At 42.2% G+C, this 17,158-nt stretch overlaps 1 protein-coding gene and 1 pseudogene across 14 annotated transcripts in view; one reads left to right on the forward strand and one right to left on the reverse strand.

Annotated features, from left to right (window-relative positions):
- Positions 1-1,502: 1,502 nt before the first annotated feature.
- The window catches only part of LOC309622100 (uncharacterized protein), a 75,180-nt gene continuing 59,524 nt past the window's right edge, over positions 1,503-17,158 (reverse strand). For 7 of the 13 annotated variants that reach the window (XR_014240492.1, XR_014240493.1, XR_014240494.1 and 4 more), the window contains 4 exons: positions 16,116-16,176; positions 9,972-10,145; positions 9,768-9,814; positions 1,503-9,057 (listed from right to left, as the gene is read on the reverse strand). Coding sequence is in view for 1 of the 13 variants with exons in the window: in XM_082409273.1 (XP_082265399.1) it covers positions 8,990-9,057; positions 9,768-9,814; positions 16,116-16,176 (176 nt within the window). In the remaining 12 variants the exon portion in view is untranslated. Of the gene's footprint in view, positions 9,058-9,767; positions 9,815-9,971; positions 10,146-14,644; positions 14,987-16,115; positions 16,177-16,356; positions 17,110-17,158 lie in introns of those variants that run through there. The other 6 variants (XR_014240499.1, XR_014240502.1, XR_014240503.1 and 3 more) reach the window with 6 other exon arrangements.
- LOC309622101 (RING finger protein 11-like) lies at positions 11,735-14,627 on the forward strand (annotated as a pseudogene). Its single transcript has 2 exons — positions 11,735-12,958; positions 13,173-14,627. The product of its transcript is annotated as an RING finger protein 11-like (transcript).

A 17,158-nucleotide genomic window follows, 5' to 3' on the forward strand; every position in this document is an offset into this window, starting at 1 on the left:
TACAGTTAACTCTATATTTAACCATTTGGGGAACTACCAGACTGTTATGCAAAGTATTGTTACCATTTTGCATTCCTAGCAGCAATGTATGAAGGTTCCCATTTCTCCACATCCTTGAAAACACTTGTTGGCGTCTGTCCTTTTGATTTTCACCATCCTAGAGGGCTAACTAGATACATTTTGTTGAGAAAGAATTTATTTTTAGACTATTTTCTATTTTTAAATGTTTACCGTTTTATAGGCAGGAATGAACTTAATCAGAAAGATTGAAACTAGAAGCAGAAACACACACACCAAGGCTCCTCCCTCATTTAATCAGATGTAAACGTGTGTGCTTTACACCCAGCGGTGCATACCATGTCCTCTGGAAGTGCCAGAGGTTCTCAGACTCGTTCTCGGAAGGGACCGTCAACACTTCCGCTGCCTCTGCTCCACAGGGTGCTCCAGCCTCTGCTTCAACAGCTCCACCACTCACTTGCCGCTCATTGGCAACTTGTTCCATTTGTCTAAGGCTCCAGCTGGCAAAGGTTTTAAAACTTAAAAAGATCCAAAATCTGCCTGTACTAGATTTCCTGGCTCTGCTTCCAGTTCTGCTCTCTGAAGGCACAAAAGAGACCTAATCTTCTACCTCTCAGGTCCCCACTTCCTTCCCTGAAGTATTTTCCCTCAGGTCTTCACTCTTTGAACCGTTTCTCACAGGTCATCCTTTCTACTCCCCTTTCCTAAGTTGACAGCTTCTGGGTCTATTTGTTGACATCCTGTTTTTAAGCATGTCCCTTTGAACTAAGCATGTTGTGCTTCAGATGGTGACAGAGGATTTATCATCTTCCTTTCTGTAAGCTAGAACATTTCTATGGCCTAACATATGTTTTACTCCTATTGAACTCACCAAAGCCATTAAACCTTTATTGCCACACTCTTCCTTGTAAGTTTTTGTTTTGTTTATTCTCATTTCTTAAACTGACAATACATGGTACAAAATTAAAAATATAGAAAGGAGTATTTGATACAGTGTCTTCCCTCTCCCGTTTCCCAGGCACCCATCTTTCCTTTCCAGAGCTACTCAGTGTGACTTGTTCTGGCATATCTTTACAGAGATTTTTAAAACACTTTATAGAAGTTTAATTTACATACCATAAAATACATCCATTTTAAGTATACAATTCAATTATTTTTAGTAAATTTACAGAGCTGTGCAATCATCACCACAATCCAGTTTTAGAACACTTCTGTTACCCAGAAAAGTCCCTTATACCTGTTTGCAATCAATCCACATTCCCAGCCCCAGACAACCTCCAATCTGCCTTTTTCCTTTTCTGCACATTTCATGTAAATAGAATTATATAATATCTAGTCTTTGCATCTAGCTTCTTAGCATGATGTTTTCAAGATTCATCCTTGTTATAGTGTGTACCAGTACTCCTTTTTATTGCTGGTTAGTATTCCATTGTATGGCTCTACCACATTTTGTTTATCCAGTTGCCAGTTGTTGGACATTTGGATTGTTTCATTTTTTTTTTTTTTTTCCGGATAACGTGAATCATGCTGCTATGAACATTTTTGTAAAAGTTTTTCTGTGGACATAGGTTTTCATTTCTTTTGCATATATACGCAGGACTGGAATTGCTGGGTCATATGGTAAGTTTATGTTTAGCTTTTAAGAAAATGCCAAAGTGCAAGCCCCACAAACAGCAAGAAAGTTGAAGAATGAGGTCAGCATTCAAAAATGGGGTCAAATCTACAGCTGGGAAGTGGTGTACAGACAGGTAGAATTTAGATCCTGAGCCTTTAATAAGCACTACCTTCGCTCAGTGCTCTCTGTTTTTAGACTCTATATGAGAACACCTAGGGCTTCCCTGGTGGCGCCGTGGTTAAGAATCCGCCTGCCAAGGCAGGGGACACGGGTTCGAGGCCTGGTCAGGGAAGATCCCAGATGCAGTGGAGCGACTAAGCGCATGTGCCACAGCTACTGAGCCTGCATTCTAGAGCCCGGGAGCCACAACTACTGAAGCCCATGCGCCTAGAGCCCATACTCCGCAACAAGAGAAGCCACTGCGATGAGAAACCCGCACACCGCAACCAAGAGTAGCCCCCGCTAGCCGCAACTAGAGAAAGCCCGTGCACAGCAATGAAGACCCAGTGCAGCCAAAAAAATTAATACATAAAATAAATAAGTTCAAAAAATAAATAAACAAATTAAAAAAAAAAAACAGAACACCTAATGCAGGTGGGAAGGTGGGAGGGACACTGTAAAGGTCATCTATGCTACATGTACAAGAACCCCGAGAGCACACCAATAGGTACCACATTTTTCACTGCTGTAGCCGATCATTCCCCCTGTACTACCACACTGTAGCATTCCCTTCCCTGATCTACTGCTACAGTCTCTTTGGAAGGTGTTTCAGAACTCTTGTTATGAGAGTGCCAGTTGAACTGTCCTCACTTCCTTCATTTATACCAGGATTGAAGACCTTGTGGTCCGAGATCCTGTCCAGAGAGCAAGCAGGCTAAGACTCTGTCTTTGTTGATGTATTTCATCAGAAAGGGCTCTACCCCCTCTCCTAGTTCATGGTGTGAAGTGTTCTTAGCCTCTCAGGAAAGTGGGGAGAATTGGAAAGACTCTACATGAGAATGCTAGGCTTTGTAAAACACTTTAGTTTTTTAAAAATAAGACTCATTTTGTATTGGACTTATAACAATCCTATGAAATACAAAGAAAGCCAAGAATCAGTGACATGAAATGATCACCAGTAAGAACTACAACAGTCACCGCTTATCTCGTAGCACAGGGCATTGTCCATGATCCTTAAGAAGAGTTACTAGAAATGCCTCGCCCATCCTGCCCCTAAACACCAACACAGCAATCATGTACCTTGAACGGTACATGATTGCTGTGTTGGAGTTTAGCGGGAGCATCTCACTTACCAGGGACTGGACTTTTACCTTGATTCCTTTGTAGTGACGGAGACATCCCTGGTGATGAAAAATTCCCTGGGATTGCAACCTCCAAGCCAGACATTTTGTGTGACACAAACTCAAGAACTCCCCAAGTCCTGCAGTAGCAGAAACAGTCACATATTTGAGAGTAACCCAGCATCTGAACTTGGGGACATTTCAGTGACAGCTCCAGTCCAGAGTGCCAGGCGTCTCCTGGCCCTGCCTCCAGCTCCAAGCCAGGGACAAATAGAGAGTAAGCACGTGGATGATATTAAAACCAAGCTTTCAAAGATTCTGGATGCCTAACACATCCCAAAAGAAAACCAAGATCCTCCACTACTCCCTTTAGGAATCCCTGATATTCACCAGCCGCTGGCCTGCACCGATCCCCTCAGCCAAGAGGAGCAGCCTGGTTCTGAAAATGCTGATCTGGGAAAGAACAGCCTGAGTCGTGAGGACCTAGGGACACTCGAAAATGGGATCGAATCCAGCAGTGGTCTTGCAGACATTACTACACTGGCGGAGGATATTCACCTTCCCCAGCTCTTTAGTTCTTTGAAAGATCTTGATCAATCCCAAGGTCCCAACGGGATCAAAGCCAAAGATGCCAGAGCCTTTAAGGTGAATCAGGTGCAGGAAAAGCCAAGTGTCATAAAGGTTCCCTCTGATCAACCCAGGAAGAACAAACAGAAAGCCTCTGAGCCTATCAGTGGCGCTCCCAAGGCCAAAATCCAGCCAAAGAATCCAGAGTGCCTGTTAGGGGGAGAAGTGGTTACATGCCACGCTGCAGTCAGTGACAGGGCTCCTGTGAACACGGCCAAGCACTCTCAAGGCAAACCTCAGAAAGCTGCATCCAGAAAGATCAGCAAAACTAAGAGCCACGGGCAGGAAAAGACCAAAAGGACCAGAGGAAGAAACAAGGCTGAAGAGAACAAGCAGTCAGGGAACAAAGTCAAGGCAGAAGAGAAGCCAACAATTCCCGAGACGAAGCGAAAAAAACACCAAACTGAGCTTTAAAAAGCCTCGAACCTCCCTAGGCATGCGCATGCTGGAGTCTGTGAAGGTTCTTCATGCGCTGGGGAAGAAGGATGATAAGAAAACTGGGCTCTCTTCCTGTCGGCTCTTGGGAAATTCAAGCAACCCCAAAGACCCCCAGCCATCCAGCCATGGCGGCATACCCCACATGAGGGTAAGAGTGCTGAGAAAACTCAAGTCGAAGCCCAGAAACCAGTCAGCAGTGCTGAAACAGAGTGTCTATCCTCATCCCAGTATGAGCGGCCTCCTCCTGGGAAGGTCAAGTTGATACCTCTGCCTTTTTCTGCCTGGGACAAGCCTCAAGCTCGACCCGCTCCTCGGAGGCCACAGTCTCTGGCCTCACATCGGCCTGCTGGGGCTTACCGTGCCCAGCCTGGTTCTACTGACTCAGCTCAACCTGCTGCAGTCAATTCATCCCAGCCAGTTCCTGCCTCTCTGCCAGGTCCCGCCAAACCAGCTCAGCCAACTGTGACCAACCCAACCCAACCGGCTTGGACCAACCATACCCAGCCTCGTGTCCCCTCAGTCTGCTGCTCTTAGGCCTGCACCCTACAAAACTTCATCTGGCGCTTCTCTCCAGCGGGAAGCCTGTTCCCCCTGCTGTGACTAAGCGCCAGTCCCCATCCAAGCTCCAAACCCAACTTCTATGCCAAGACTTCAGCAAGCAACGAGTTCCATGGAGGGAACCCAACGTGCCTGAGCCAGTCATGTCAAAGCCCATCGAACAAGAGCAGAGGCCAGAGCGAGAGGCCATGAAGAGGCGGGCTCAACAACGTGAGAATGCTGCCAGATACACCTCTTCGGGGAAGCTGCAATTTTTCACTGAGAGGGAAAAAGAAATGGAAATTGCTGTCTACTACGGATACGTCAAGTGAGAGCTGCTAGGATTCTTGGTGCCACCTTGGCTACCAGCTGTTCTTCCATACATAGGTAAGATAGGTATAGAACTGAATAAGTAAATGGAATACAATTAATAGATGAGTAATAAACCTTAAGAATTTTGAGATGCTGCTAACTGGGGCGTGAGAAAGGAAGGACTGAAAGTTGGATGGGAGAATGAAGGAAAGGGGTAAAAACTGAGCAAAGAGGAAGGAACTTGGCCCAGGGCTAGGAAGGCCAAAAGAGACGTATGGATTTAGGAAAGGAAGCAGGAGCGAGGATGAAATGGCAGAAGTAAAAAGCAGGGTCAGAGGTCTGGGTTGAAAGAACACAATTGGAGTAGAGTTGAAGGTGACAGAAGATGAGTCTAGGTTTACTAGGAGAAATAGAAAAAGTCTCTCGGGGACGCTGGCCTTAAGTCTCACAACCACCAGATAGGTATTTCAGAAAACAAGAGGTTCAGGACACATCTCTGAAAGGTCTGAGTTGCCTTATTCAGGTGTGACTGTAGTGGGGGAATAGGGAAATCTACCAGAGAAGTGGCTAGGGCTCAGAGTTATCCTAGGGGCAGCTGACGACAGGGGCAGAGCCAAGGGAACTGCTGCATCAGGAGGCCCACGAATAGGGCCTGGTATGTAAATCACGATGTACTCAACACCTAAGCACGAGGGGAGCGAATGCGCTCTTCAGTTAACCTTGGCAAAGACAGGCAAGGCCGGTATTCCTGTGCCACTTCACTTACAGAGGTGCAGCAAAGGGCTGAGGTCACATCCCATGTGGAGGTACAAGGACTCAATTTGAGGCCCAAATGCCTCTGAAGTCCTCTGTATTTGCAGATGCCCGTAGGCGGCCAACCTGGCTTTCAGAGCACAGCATCCTGAGGTTACTGGTGGACGAGATCAAACTTCTGCACGCGCCTAAATATTAACTTGAGGGGCTTCCTCCATTGAGCAGGGCACGTGCCGCCTTTTGTAAACATCACCATCTACTGAAACGCATGAGAAAAAATCCGACGGAAGCGTCCACTCTCACGGGTGAGAGTGGTGGGGGCACGCGCACTGGGCAGCAGCTCCAACAGCCACAGGACGCAGGCGCCCAGGGGTTCAGAGGCTCCCTGGGAGGCCTCGTGGGGCAGCTCGAGGGAGTGACGATGGGAGAGAGCGGCAGGGCTGGGCGTGAAAAGGAATGCAGTGGGGAGAAGGGAGAGATGGAGACAGTGGATAGTGACTATGGGAAAATGGGCAATTTTCATTTTCAAAATTATTTTTTTGAGATGTCATTCACATGCCATAAAATTCACCTTCTGAAACTGCAAATTCAGTGTCATTTAGTACATCCACAAGCCTATGCAACCATCACCGGCATCTAACCCATCACGTTTTCATCACCCCAAAAAGAAGCCCCCTTAAGCATCAGCAGGCACTCTTCATCCCCTCTTCCTTCAGCCCTGGCAACCATTAATTTGCTTTCTGTTGCTATGGTTTTGCCTTTTCTGGACATTTCATGAAATAATACAAATGTGACCGCTGTCTCTGGCTTCTTTCACTTAGCATAATGTTTTCAAGTTCGTCCATGTTGTAGCATGTGTTAGTACTTCATTCCTTTTTATGGCTGTATAATATTTCACATATCCACCACATTTAAAAAAATCCATTCATCCACTGATGGGCATTTGGGTTTTTTTCACTAATAATGTCCATTTTTTGAGAGTTTATTCTGTGCCAGGCAGCACCAGGCTGAGTTACTGACCTTACTTCACAGATTAAGAGGCTTGGAGAGTGTGAAGAGTTTGCCCTAGATTAAGAGCTAGCAATTGGGGGAACTGGGGTTTGAACTCAGGCAAACTTCAGAGGTAATAGATTCACATGACAGAACACTAGAAAAGGTACACAAGGGTATTCAATGAAAAGTGACCCTTTTCCCCACGTTCCCCAGCCACACATTTCCCTCCTCAGAGACATCTGCTTTGGCCGTGCTGTGGATCCTTCCAGAGAAATATTTATACCCCAACATTTATGTATCACAACTTATTGACTAATCTGTCCCACTGATTTGAAATGTCACTTTTATGGTATAACAGATTCTTATACGTATATATATATTTTAATGTATTTATTTATTTATTTTTGGCTGCTTTGGGTCTTTGTTGCTGTGCGCAGGCTTTCTCTAGTTGCGGCAAGCGGGCTTCTCATTGCGGTGGCTCCTCGTGTTGCCGAGCACGGGCTCTAGGCGCGTGGGCTTCAGTAGTTGTGGCACACAGGCTCAGTAGTTGTGTCTCACGGGCTTAGCTTCTCCATGGCATGTGGGATCTTCCTGGGCCAGGGATCGAACCCATATCCCCTGCATTGGCAGGAGGATTTTTAACCACTGCACCACCAGGAAAGCCCCTTATACGTATTTATATTTCTCTTTTCAGAGCTGTCCTGACTCTTTCTTGCCTATCTGTTATGTTTGCCATTTCTCTAAAATTCTTTTTATCTTCTTTTTGATTTAAAAAAATTTTTTCCTCTTCTTGTTTGTTTCTCTTAAGGCATTATCCATTATGTTCATTCACTCGTATTATTTTATTTAATTTATTTAATTAATTAACTTATTTATTTTTGGAGGTGTCGGGTATTAGTTGCAGCACGTGGGCTCTTTGTTGCAGTGCGTGGGCTCTTCCTTGCGGCTCGTGGGCTCTCCAGTTGTGGCGCGTGGGCTCCAGAGCACGTGGGCTCAGTAGTTGCGGCGTGCGGGCTTAGTTGCCCTGCAGCATGTGGGATCTCAGTTCCCCAACCAGGGACCGAACCTGCATCCCCTGCACTGCAAGGTGGATTCTTAACCACTGGACAACCAGGGAAGTCCCCACTCTTGTATTATTTTAAATTTAGTCCTCATTTCTGAAACTTTTTTCTTTTATTTTGAATTCTGTCTTGAGTTCTATCATCTTACCTAATTCTGGTTTATGCTGTTCTTTCATCTTTTTTTTATTATGGTAAAATATACATAAAACAAAATTTATTATTTCAACCATTTTCAAGTATACAATTCAGTGACATTAAATACATTCACAATGCTGTGCAACCATCACCACTGTGCAAATTCAAAATAATTATGTCAAAAGATTGAGCAGGACATCAGAAAGATGGAGGCAGCAGCATAGCTTCTGAATCTCTCCAAACCCTTTCATGGAAGAAGATCAACTAAAACCAAACACCCATAGGTGGCATTTATCAGCATTTACCATTTCCAGAACTTTTCCACCATCCCAAACAGAGACTCTATAGCCACTAAACAATAACTTCCCATTCCCTCCTCGATCCATGTTCTTTCATCTTTCGCATTGTTTTTCCTAACATCTTTTAGCCCACTTTGAAATAATAGGTTACAGTTTTGATCTGTTTTGTGGACCTGTCTTTTCCAACTTGATTTTATTGTCTGAAGACATGCTATTCTGCTCCTTATTCTCTTTTTTCTTACACTACCTCTGTACGGGATTTGATCCCAATCCTTTTCTGTTACTGATTTTTGGATGAAAAAAGTTTTACAGCACTTTGAAAAGGTGGTGCGAGGCCATGTGGAAACATGTTCTTCATGGCTGTTTCATCAATGCTTCACTTATACTGCTTTGGAATAACTGTTTTCCAGGAGGCATAAACCAGTGGGCTTTACCATTGGACAGAGTGCAGAGAAAGGACCCCACGAAAGCTGATCACCTTAGCAGAAATGACTTAGTTATGATTTCACCCAAGATTGGTCACAAACCAGCCTGGGAAACTCAAGGCACCAGAGACAAGGCATAATGCCATCTTTCCTTCTCTCTGCCTCAGCTCTCAAGGATTGGTCACCTCCATGTTATTAGTAACTATTATTTGGTTTCTGTTCATAATTACTATCAGGAGACACAGCACTTAGGGGCCTAATTACACTGCCTAGCTACGCACCATTCTTCTTCATCTTGGCTTCCTGTCCACCAGCAGGAACCTGATTTAGTTTTGTTCTCCCTTCACCACAGCCCAGTAATTTTTGTGCATGACTCTCAGTCTCACCAGAATCTGTATCTCTCACTCTGCCCCAACATTCCACCCCATCATTCGCTCCCTGAAGTGTACTCTAGAAATTTCGGTCAACTGGATATTTTACCACTGTTCACCATCTCTTATGAAACCAGAAGACGAGCAGCTTTCTTATGGAATGACGGAGAACTTGTAAAGATAAAACACCAGTCTGCAGGAGAAAGGGAAGAAGAGAATGATGGAAATCGTTTCTGCAAAACTAGTTTTACATTACGTTTTGTTTGTTCCTGGTAAAGAAACTGAAATCTTCTAAACATTAAAAAAAAAATCTAAACCACTAAAGTCAATAATACAGGAATATAACTTTTGAAAAAAAGTTCTTTGGCTGCGCAGCATGTGGGATCTTAGCTCCCCAACCAGGGGTTGAACCCACGCCTGCTGCATTGGAAGCGCAGAGTCTTCACCACGGGACCACCAGGGAAGTCCCAGGAATATCACTTTTAAAGGAGAAGTTATAAACCCCTTGGTTCTATGAACTGGAGATTTTTAGTAAGAAGTCATGTATTTTAAATGACTTGGAGCTTTAAAGGAAGGAAGGAAGGAAGGGAGGAAGGAAAGAAGGAAGGAAGAAAAAGGGACTTCCTTGGTGGGGCAGTGGATATAATATCAAAAGTAAATTAATTAATTAAATAAATTTTAAAAAGAAAAAAAAAATGCTGAAATCCACTGACTAATTATTCAGGCTATTATATCTTGCTATTTCCAGATACATCCCTTTATAAACTTTTGGTAAAAGGTTATCGTATGTCAGAACAAATGAATTACAGACTTTTCTATTTTTCCAAAATTTGAGAAATTCCCTTACATTTCTCCCTTCAAATTTTATAACAAGGGAAAAGTAGTGACAACCCTTATACTTACATTCAATTGCATCATCTGGCCACATGCCTTCTACATCAATCAAATATCTACAAAACAACAAAATTCGAGTCATTTGTAAATAAAAAGGAAAGAAAATCAAGTTTTTGCAAAAAAAGGTCCAATTGTGCTTTACAAATACAGATAGAAAAATCCTAAGAAAATATCAGCATATCTAATCAATAATTATTAAAGCATGATATATACCATGACTACAAAAAGGCTTTATTCCGGAGTTTCCCTGGTGGCGCAGTGTTGAGAATCTGCCTGCCAATGCACGGGACACGGATTCGAGCTCTGGTCTGGGAAGATCGCACATGCCCCGGAGCGACTGGGTCCGTGAGCCACAACTACTGAGCCTGCGCGTCTGGAGCCCGTGCTCTGCAACAAGAGAGGCCGCGATAGTGAGAGGCCCGCCCACCGCGATGAACAGTGGCCCCCGCTTGCCGCAACTAGGGAAAGCGCTCGCATAGAAACAAAGACCCAACACAGCCAAAAAAAAAAAAAAAAAAAAAAAAAAAACAGGCTTTATTCCAAGGACCAAGGATGCAAGGATAACGCAACTTTAGAAAATCTATTAATATAGTTATTTACATTAATACAACAATTTAATCAATAAATGAAAGAGAATAAAATACAGGACCAAACTGGCAGATGTTAAAAAGTTATCTGATAACATACAACGGTCAGTTTCGGTCAAAATGCTTTGTACACTAAAAACAGGAGACTTAATATGACAAGAGTATTCATCAAGAACCAACAAATAACAAAAGACAAATTAGGACAAATATTAACATCATATCTAAAAAACCCTATCTAATCAACCACAGGAGCCAGAAACTTAGGAATCACCATCACTGACAGCTATTTCTCCCTCACCCTCATCCTCAACCCACCACCAGTGCTGACAATGATACTGCCTACATACCTCTAGAATCTGTCCACATCTTTCCACCAAAATGACCACCATACCCTGGTCCAAGCCACCATTATGCCCAATTTCTACACAAGTCTCCTAACTTGCTTCCTCGCTTCCACTCTTTCTCCCTGCAGTGTATTCTCCACTCGGTAGCAAAACGATAGGTTGAAAATGCAATTGGGTATGTTCCACACACTCACCTTCAACAAAAATAGTTCAATGGTTTTCTATTACTCTTCAAGTCTGAAACCTTAAACATAAGCCTGCACGATCGAGCTCCTACCCACACTTGCAGCTCCATTATAATGACATGCTCCCCCAACGGCCCCACCTTCCTGGCCAGTTCCTCCAACACAGCATATGCTTTCCTCTTAGAGGGTCTTTTGCTATTCCTTATGCTCAGAAATCTCTCCCCAACGTCCCTATCTGGTTAATACCTACTCATCCTTCAGATATCAGCTGAAACATCCCTAAACCTTCTCTAATCTCCATGATGAGATCAAATCCTCCCTAAAATATGCTCTCATGGTACCATGTCCCTCTCCTTGGCACCTGTCAGAGTTGTAATTCTACATGCAGAGTGTGATTCTTGAATAGCTATTCCCTCTCTGGACTGCTAGAATTCACAAAGGGCAGGCAGGTCAAGTCTCCTCACTCACAAAATTTCTCAAGTCTTTTTGCTAGCACCCAGCACAGTGCTTAAACATAACAGATGCTCAATACGTATTTCCTGCATGAACAACCATACATTGGTACAGTGTAGCAACACCCACAAAAAGCATAAGGGCATAAACTCCTTGATGCAGAAGTCCCATTCTGAGTGAAGTTAACTGAGACAAAGCATATATATTCAAAGATGTTCACACAGGAATGTTCATTACTTTGATGTTTTATAATATCAAAAACTTCTGACTTGTACATGTTCATCAGTAAGCAAAGGAACAATGCAGCCTTAAAAAAAAAAATAAACCGATCAACAAAGGATTAATCTCCAAAATATATCAATAGGTCATGCAGCTCACTATTAAAAACACAAACAACCCAATCAAAAAATGGGCTGAAGACCTAAATAGACATTTCTCCAAAGAAGACATACAGATGGCCAAGAAGCACACGAAAAGCTGCTCAACATCACTAATTATTAAAGAAATGCAAATCAAAACTACAATGAGGTATCACCTCACACCGCTTAGAATGGGCATCATCAGAAAATCTACAAACAGCAAATGCTGGAGAGGATGTGAGGAAAGGGAACCCTCTTGCACTGCTGGTGGGAATGTAAACTGATACAGCCACTATGGAGAACAGTATGCAGGTTCCTTAAAAACTAAAAATAGAATTACCATATGACCCAGTAATCCCACTACTGGGCATATACCCAGAGAAAACCATAATTCAAAAAGACATATGCACCCCAATGTTCACTGCAGCACTATTCACAATAGCTAGGTCACGGAAGCAACCTAAACGCCCATCGACAGGTGCACGGACAAAGAAGATGTGGTACGCATATACAATGGAATATTACTCAGCGATAAAAAAGAACGAACTTGGGTCATTTGTAGAGACGTGGATGGACCTCGAGACTGTCATACAGAGTGAAGTCAGTCAGAAAGAGAAAAACAAATATTATATATTAATGCATATATGTGGAATCTAGAAAAGTGGTACAGAAGAACCGGTTTGCAAGGCAGAAATAGAGACACAGATGTAGAGAACAAACGTATGGACATCAAGGGGGGAAAGCGGGGCAGGGCGGGGGTCGGTGGTGGTGAGATGAATTGGGAGATTGGGATTGACATATATACACTAATATGTATAAAATAGATAACTAATAAGAACCTGCTGTATAAAAAATAAATAAATTTTTTAAATTCAAAAATAAATAAATAAATAAACTAATTAAAAAAAAAAAAAAAAAAAAAAAAGAATGAGGTTGGGAGACTGTCAAAACAGCACACAGATCACACACTCAAGCCCCGGAAGATGGGGAACTGCCTTAAGTCCCCCACTTCGGATGACATCTCCCTGCCTCACAAGTCTCAATCCGACTGGGCTAGCTTTGGCAAGGGGACGGAGCTGGATCAGGAGCTGCTGCTGCCATATCTGGATCAAGTTCCAGTTTTGGTCTCTCATCCAACACCTAGTCAGACTCGCCTAGCACCTCAGCTGAGAGGAGCAAATTAGGATAGCTCAAAGAATAGGCCTCATACAGCATCAGCCTGAAGGAGTTTATGACCCTGGAAGAAATGGATCAGAAAAAAGGATCCGGGGGACTTCCCTGGTGGTGCAGCGGCTAAAGACTCCACACTCCCAACGCAGGGGGCCCGGGTTCGTTCCCCGGTCAGGGAACTAGATCCCACATGCATGCCGCAACTAAGAGTTTGCATGCCACAACTAAGGAGCCCACCGACTGCAATTAAGACCCGGCGCAACCAAATAAATGAATAAATAAAATAAAACAAATATTTAAAAAAAAGATCGGGGAGTGTGTGATCTGTATGATGCACTTTGTTTATGAGAACCCAATTTGATTTCTGCTGTGTATGCAGATCACCTGGGCTGTACAGATGACTGGCTGATGAGATCCTTCACGTGCCCCTCCTGCATGGAGACAGTTGATGCAGCACTGCTTTTGTCCTACGAGACTAACTGAGCCAGTGTCTCTCACCTGACTTCAAGTGAACCATCATTTTTGGTGGTTTTGATCTTTTGTGGTTGAGCCCAAAGAGCCAGGGATTAGGAATTAAGATCATGCATGAAAGTTTCCTAAAAATTCCTGAACGGCTGCAGATGTTGGGGAAAAGCACGTGATATTTTAGAAATTTAGGGGGAAAAAGGAGGATGGTATTTTTATGTAAAGCCTTCACCCAGTGTTGAAAAATATAATTGTTATTTAGATCTTGTTATTCCTCCAGTACATAGGAATTGTGTAAAGTGTTACAGCAGCTATATATGTTTCAACTGTGTGCCAAAGATTAGGATAAAGATAGTGGTTGTTTTTCCTAAGTGAGATAACTTTCTTCTTCCCCCTACCCAAATTCTTTTCTGAAGTTGCTGGCATTTGGGTCAAGGTTTTATGAAAAGCCACATTTTAGAACACTGGCACAAAAAAAGGAGTTTTAAGCTGGTTTGCATAGTTCTTTTTTTGTTTTAGAATAAACATAGAGCACTTATATTTTTTACTTTATAGGAACTCCACAAGTTAAGGTCCCATTGTTCTTTTGCTGTGATTGTTGTTACTATTGATGTTGCTGTTTTCTGTCTTTGCTGGTTCTTTCTAATCTACCATTTGTCATTATTGGCATATGATCATCTCAGGGTCACAAGATGGCTGCTGTAAAACCAAATATCATATTCTCACAAAACAAGGAGGAAGCAGAAAAAGAGCCCAAATGGTCATTTTCCTAATGCCTATTTATCTTTTCTCAGAGAAAAATATCATTCTCATAAGCACAATAACAGCCTTCCCTTAATTACTCATTTGCCAAAACAGACTGATATGACCATTCGTAAGACAATTCATGGCAAAGAGGGATATGATAATGATTGTCTTAGCCTAACAAGGATTTATCCACTCAAGCTGAATGCTTCACTCCTCAAAAAAGTCATAAAGCTCTATGAGCAAGGAAGAACTACTAAGTGACTGTTAAGTAAACCATCAGAATTGTTTGTCCAAGACCATACGATTCTTTCTTTCCACTGGAAATGGAATTCATTGCCTTAGGTCTTTTTCAATAGTGTACTATTACTGTTGGGGCTGGCTCTGTGCTTGAAAACCAGCTGAAAACCAGTTATAACCTGTTACAAGTGCTATATCTGTTTGCAGTTAAGAAATGCAGAATTCAAAGTGATCTCCTAGCTTGTAAGCCAACTGAGATTCACTGTCCCTCTTCTATAAAAAAAATGAGCTAATGTGTCCAGAAACTAACTCTAGTAAAGTGGGGTTTATTAACATTACCCTTTCTTATGAGTTTCGTCAAATTATTTTGGTTGTTAACATGGTGATAATTAAAAGTCAAGGTAAATTTTAAATATTAAGAATTCTGATGTATTGAGCTTGAATTATGCCACCATGCTTATGTAAAAATGAAAGTGGCACCATGGTTACACTGAGAAAAGTTTCTCAGTTGTAACCATTTTGATTTCTTCTTTCCTGTGACCTCCTTCCCTGTTGTCTTGAAGCACAGCAAAAGGATACTGCATGTCTTCTTACTGTAGTGCTGAGGTTATTGAAGTTATATAAAACACATCTCAGTCTCTTGTTTCTTGGAAGGAAAGTCCTGCTAGTTGACTGACAATTCTAAGCAGGGAGAATTAAGAGAAATGTGTTTCATGTTTTGCACACAAATGAAGAATTTGTATAATCACGACTTCACAGCTGTGATCTCAAAAAAGAAGGAATTTCTCTCTTTCTATTTTTCTTGCAATTAACGTAAGAACACTCTAAATCTCTAAGTTTCTGAAGCGTTAGTAGAGATGGTCTAGTAAAGATGTAGTTGTAATGTTTTACCCATTTAGCATGTGTTTATTTTTCCTTATGTACTCCAAGGTGACATATTTGTTCAGCTCAGTGATATTACAGCTAAAACAATCATTCATTAGTAAAAGGAGAAGCAATCTCAACCTAACAAATCAGAAGTGTTTCTTATTATTTTATACTGAGTTGAATATTTGACTCTTAACACTTTTTGCTACATACAAAACACAAGTCTCTTGAAGGGTTCCTCATAAGTGCATTATACAAGGATTTAGTATGTCCTAAGCACTTAAAGATTTGACATTCAACTGTAGTAGTATCCATGTTGGTTACTTTTCTTACGAGCCCCATGATGAGTTGGAGAAACACTGAAAGAATTAAGAGTATCAGGTTCTATTAAATTGTTACATGTATCTTGCTTAAGTTTGTGCTCATTTATTTATATCCAACTACATAAAGCAAATTTGGAGGAAAAAAAAGAATAATAAATAAATAAGAATGAGGTCTCCAAATATTGTCAGACGAAGATGTCCTCCATATATTAAATTATAAACCAGAATGTCTAAAACACTATACCATTAAATCACAGGTACAGTCAGTTCTGTATATCCAACGGTTCCATAACCTGCAGATATGGAAGCCCGACTGTACTACACCATTTTACATACGGGACTTGAGCATCCGAGGATTTTCGGATCCATGGGGAGTCCTAAAACCAATCCCCCTGCAGATACCAAGGGACCATTGTATATGCTTATATCTGCATTTTTTACGTCTGAAAAAATATGTGCTAAATTATTACTGGTGGTAACATCTGAGTAGGGGGCAAAATTGCCTTCCACTTCATACACTTCTCTGACTGCATTTTTTGCATTCAGCTTACATTAGCTTACATTACTATTGTAAACAGAACAATTTAAACATGCTCTGCCTCTTGGGGTTGGCAACTCACCTGCACATGAGGTAGCCAGTCCTGTTGAAACCATGGGTACAGTGGACACCAAGAAGTCTGTCTAGAAAACAGGGAATATGGAATTAAGTAAGCGAAGTAGATACACTAAAAACGAGTTATACAATTTTCTGAAGAGTAGCCTTTATTAGTTACCACAACACTACCACTATCCTGAAAAGGAAAAACTCTGAAGAAAAGAGTGTTTTTGCAGGAACGTACTATAAAGAATTAACTACTATACAGTCAAAATTCATTGTCTCTGGGAAATTTTGCATAGCCTCCAATCAGATGCAATAGTGTGGACTGGAGAATGCCCATCAGGAACTGATCTGACTATAGAAAAAGGGAGTGGAAAAAAAAAACAGGCTATCAGAAGAACAGAATTTGTTTTTGAGTGAAACAAATGGAATGCCTTCACTTTTAATGCTCAATATTAAAAAGAACAAACGGTTTCTGAAGGGCTCTTGGGGTCCCCAAAGCACTTCCATTCCTTCTCTCCTTCACTGCTCCTCACACGCCACGGGTCTATGTGCCTGGGGAGTTCTCGGGTTAAGTAGCACCGTTCTTATTTCACAATGAAAAAGTAAGGCTTGAGAACGTAAGCCCAAGCTGCAGAGCAGGCAAACAGAAAAAAGACTAGAATCGAGTCTCAGATTTTTCCAACGATGCCACAGTATTTTGTGGTCCAGGACTTAAAAAAAATTATATGAGAGAGTAAATAAAAAACAACAACATGTAGCTGATCTCTGCAAAAGCTATGTCTGTGACTAGGTGGTGTCTGGCATTCGTCATCTCCTGCCTGGAATACTACCGCCCTACAATTCTAACAATCTCTTCTATTTCAACTGATCCTCCACATGGAAGATGTTCTCTCTCTAAAATATAAACTTGGCTGGATTGCTCTGTTGCTTAAAAATCTGTTGTAGCAATGCAACTTCCCTAACACGAAGCGTCTGCAACTTCTCCAGAGTCTCTGCCCCTGCCGTCAGTTCGGCATCGGCTACTGGTACCCCTTTCCAGACACTCATGGGTAGTGCCTACCT

Source organism: Balaenoptera borealis (assembly GCF_965194805.1).
Source record: "Balaenoptera borealis genome assembly, contig: HAP1_SCAFFOLD_1520, whole genome shotgun sequence".
Taxonomy (NCBI): domain Eukaryota; kingdom Metazoa; phylum Chordata; class Mammalia; order Artiodactyla; family Balaenopteridae; genus Balaenoptera; species Balaenoptera borealis.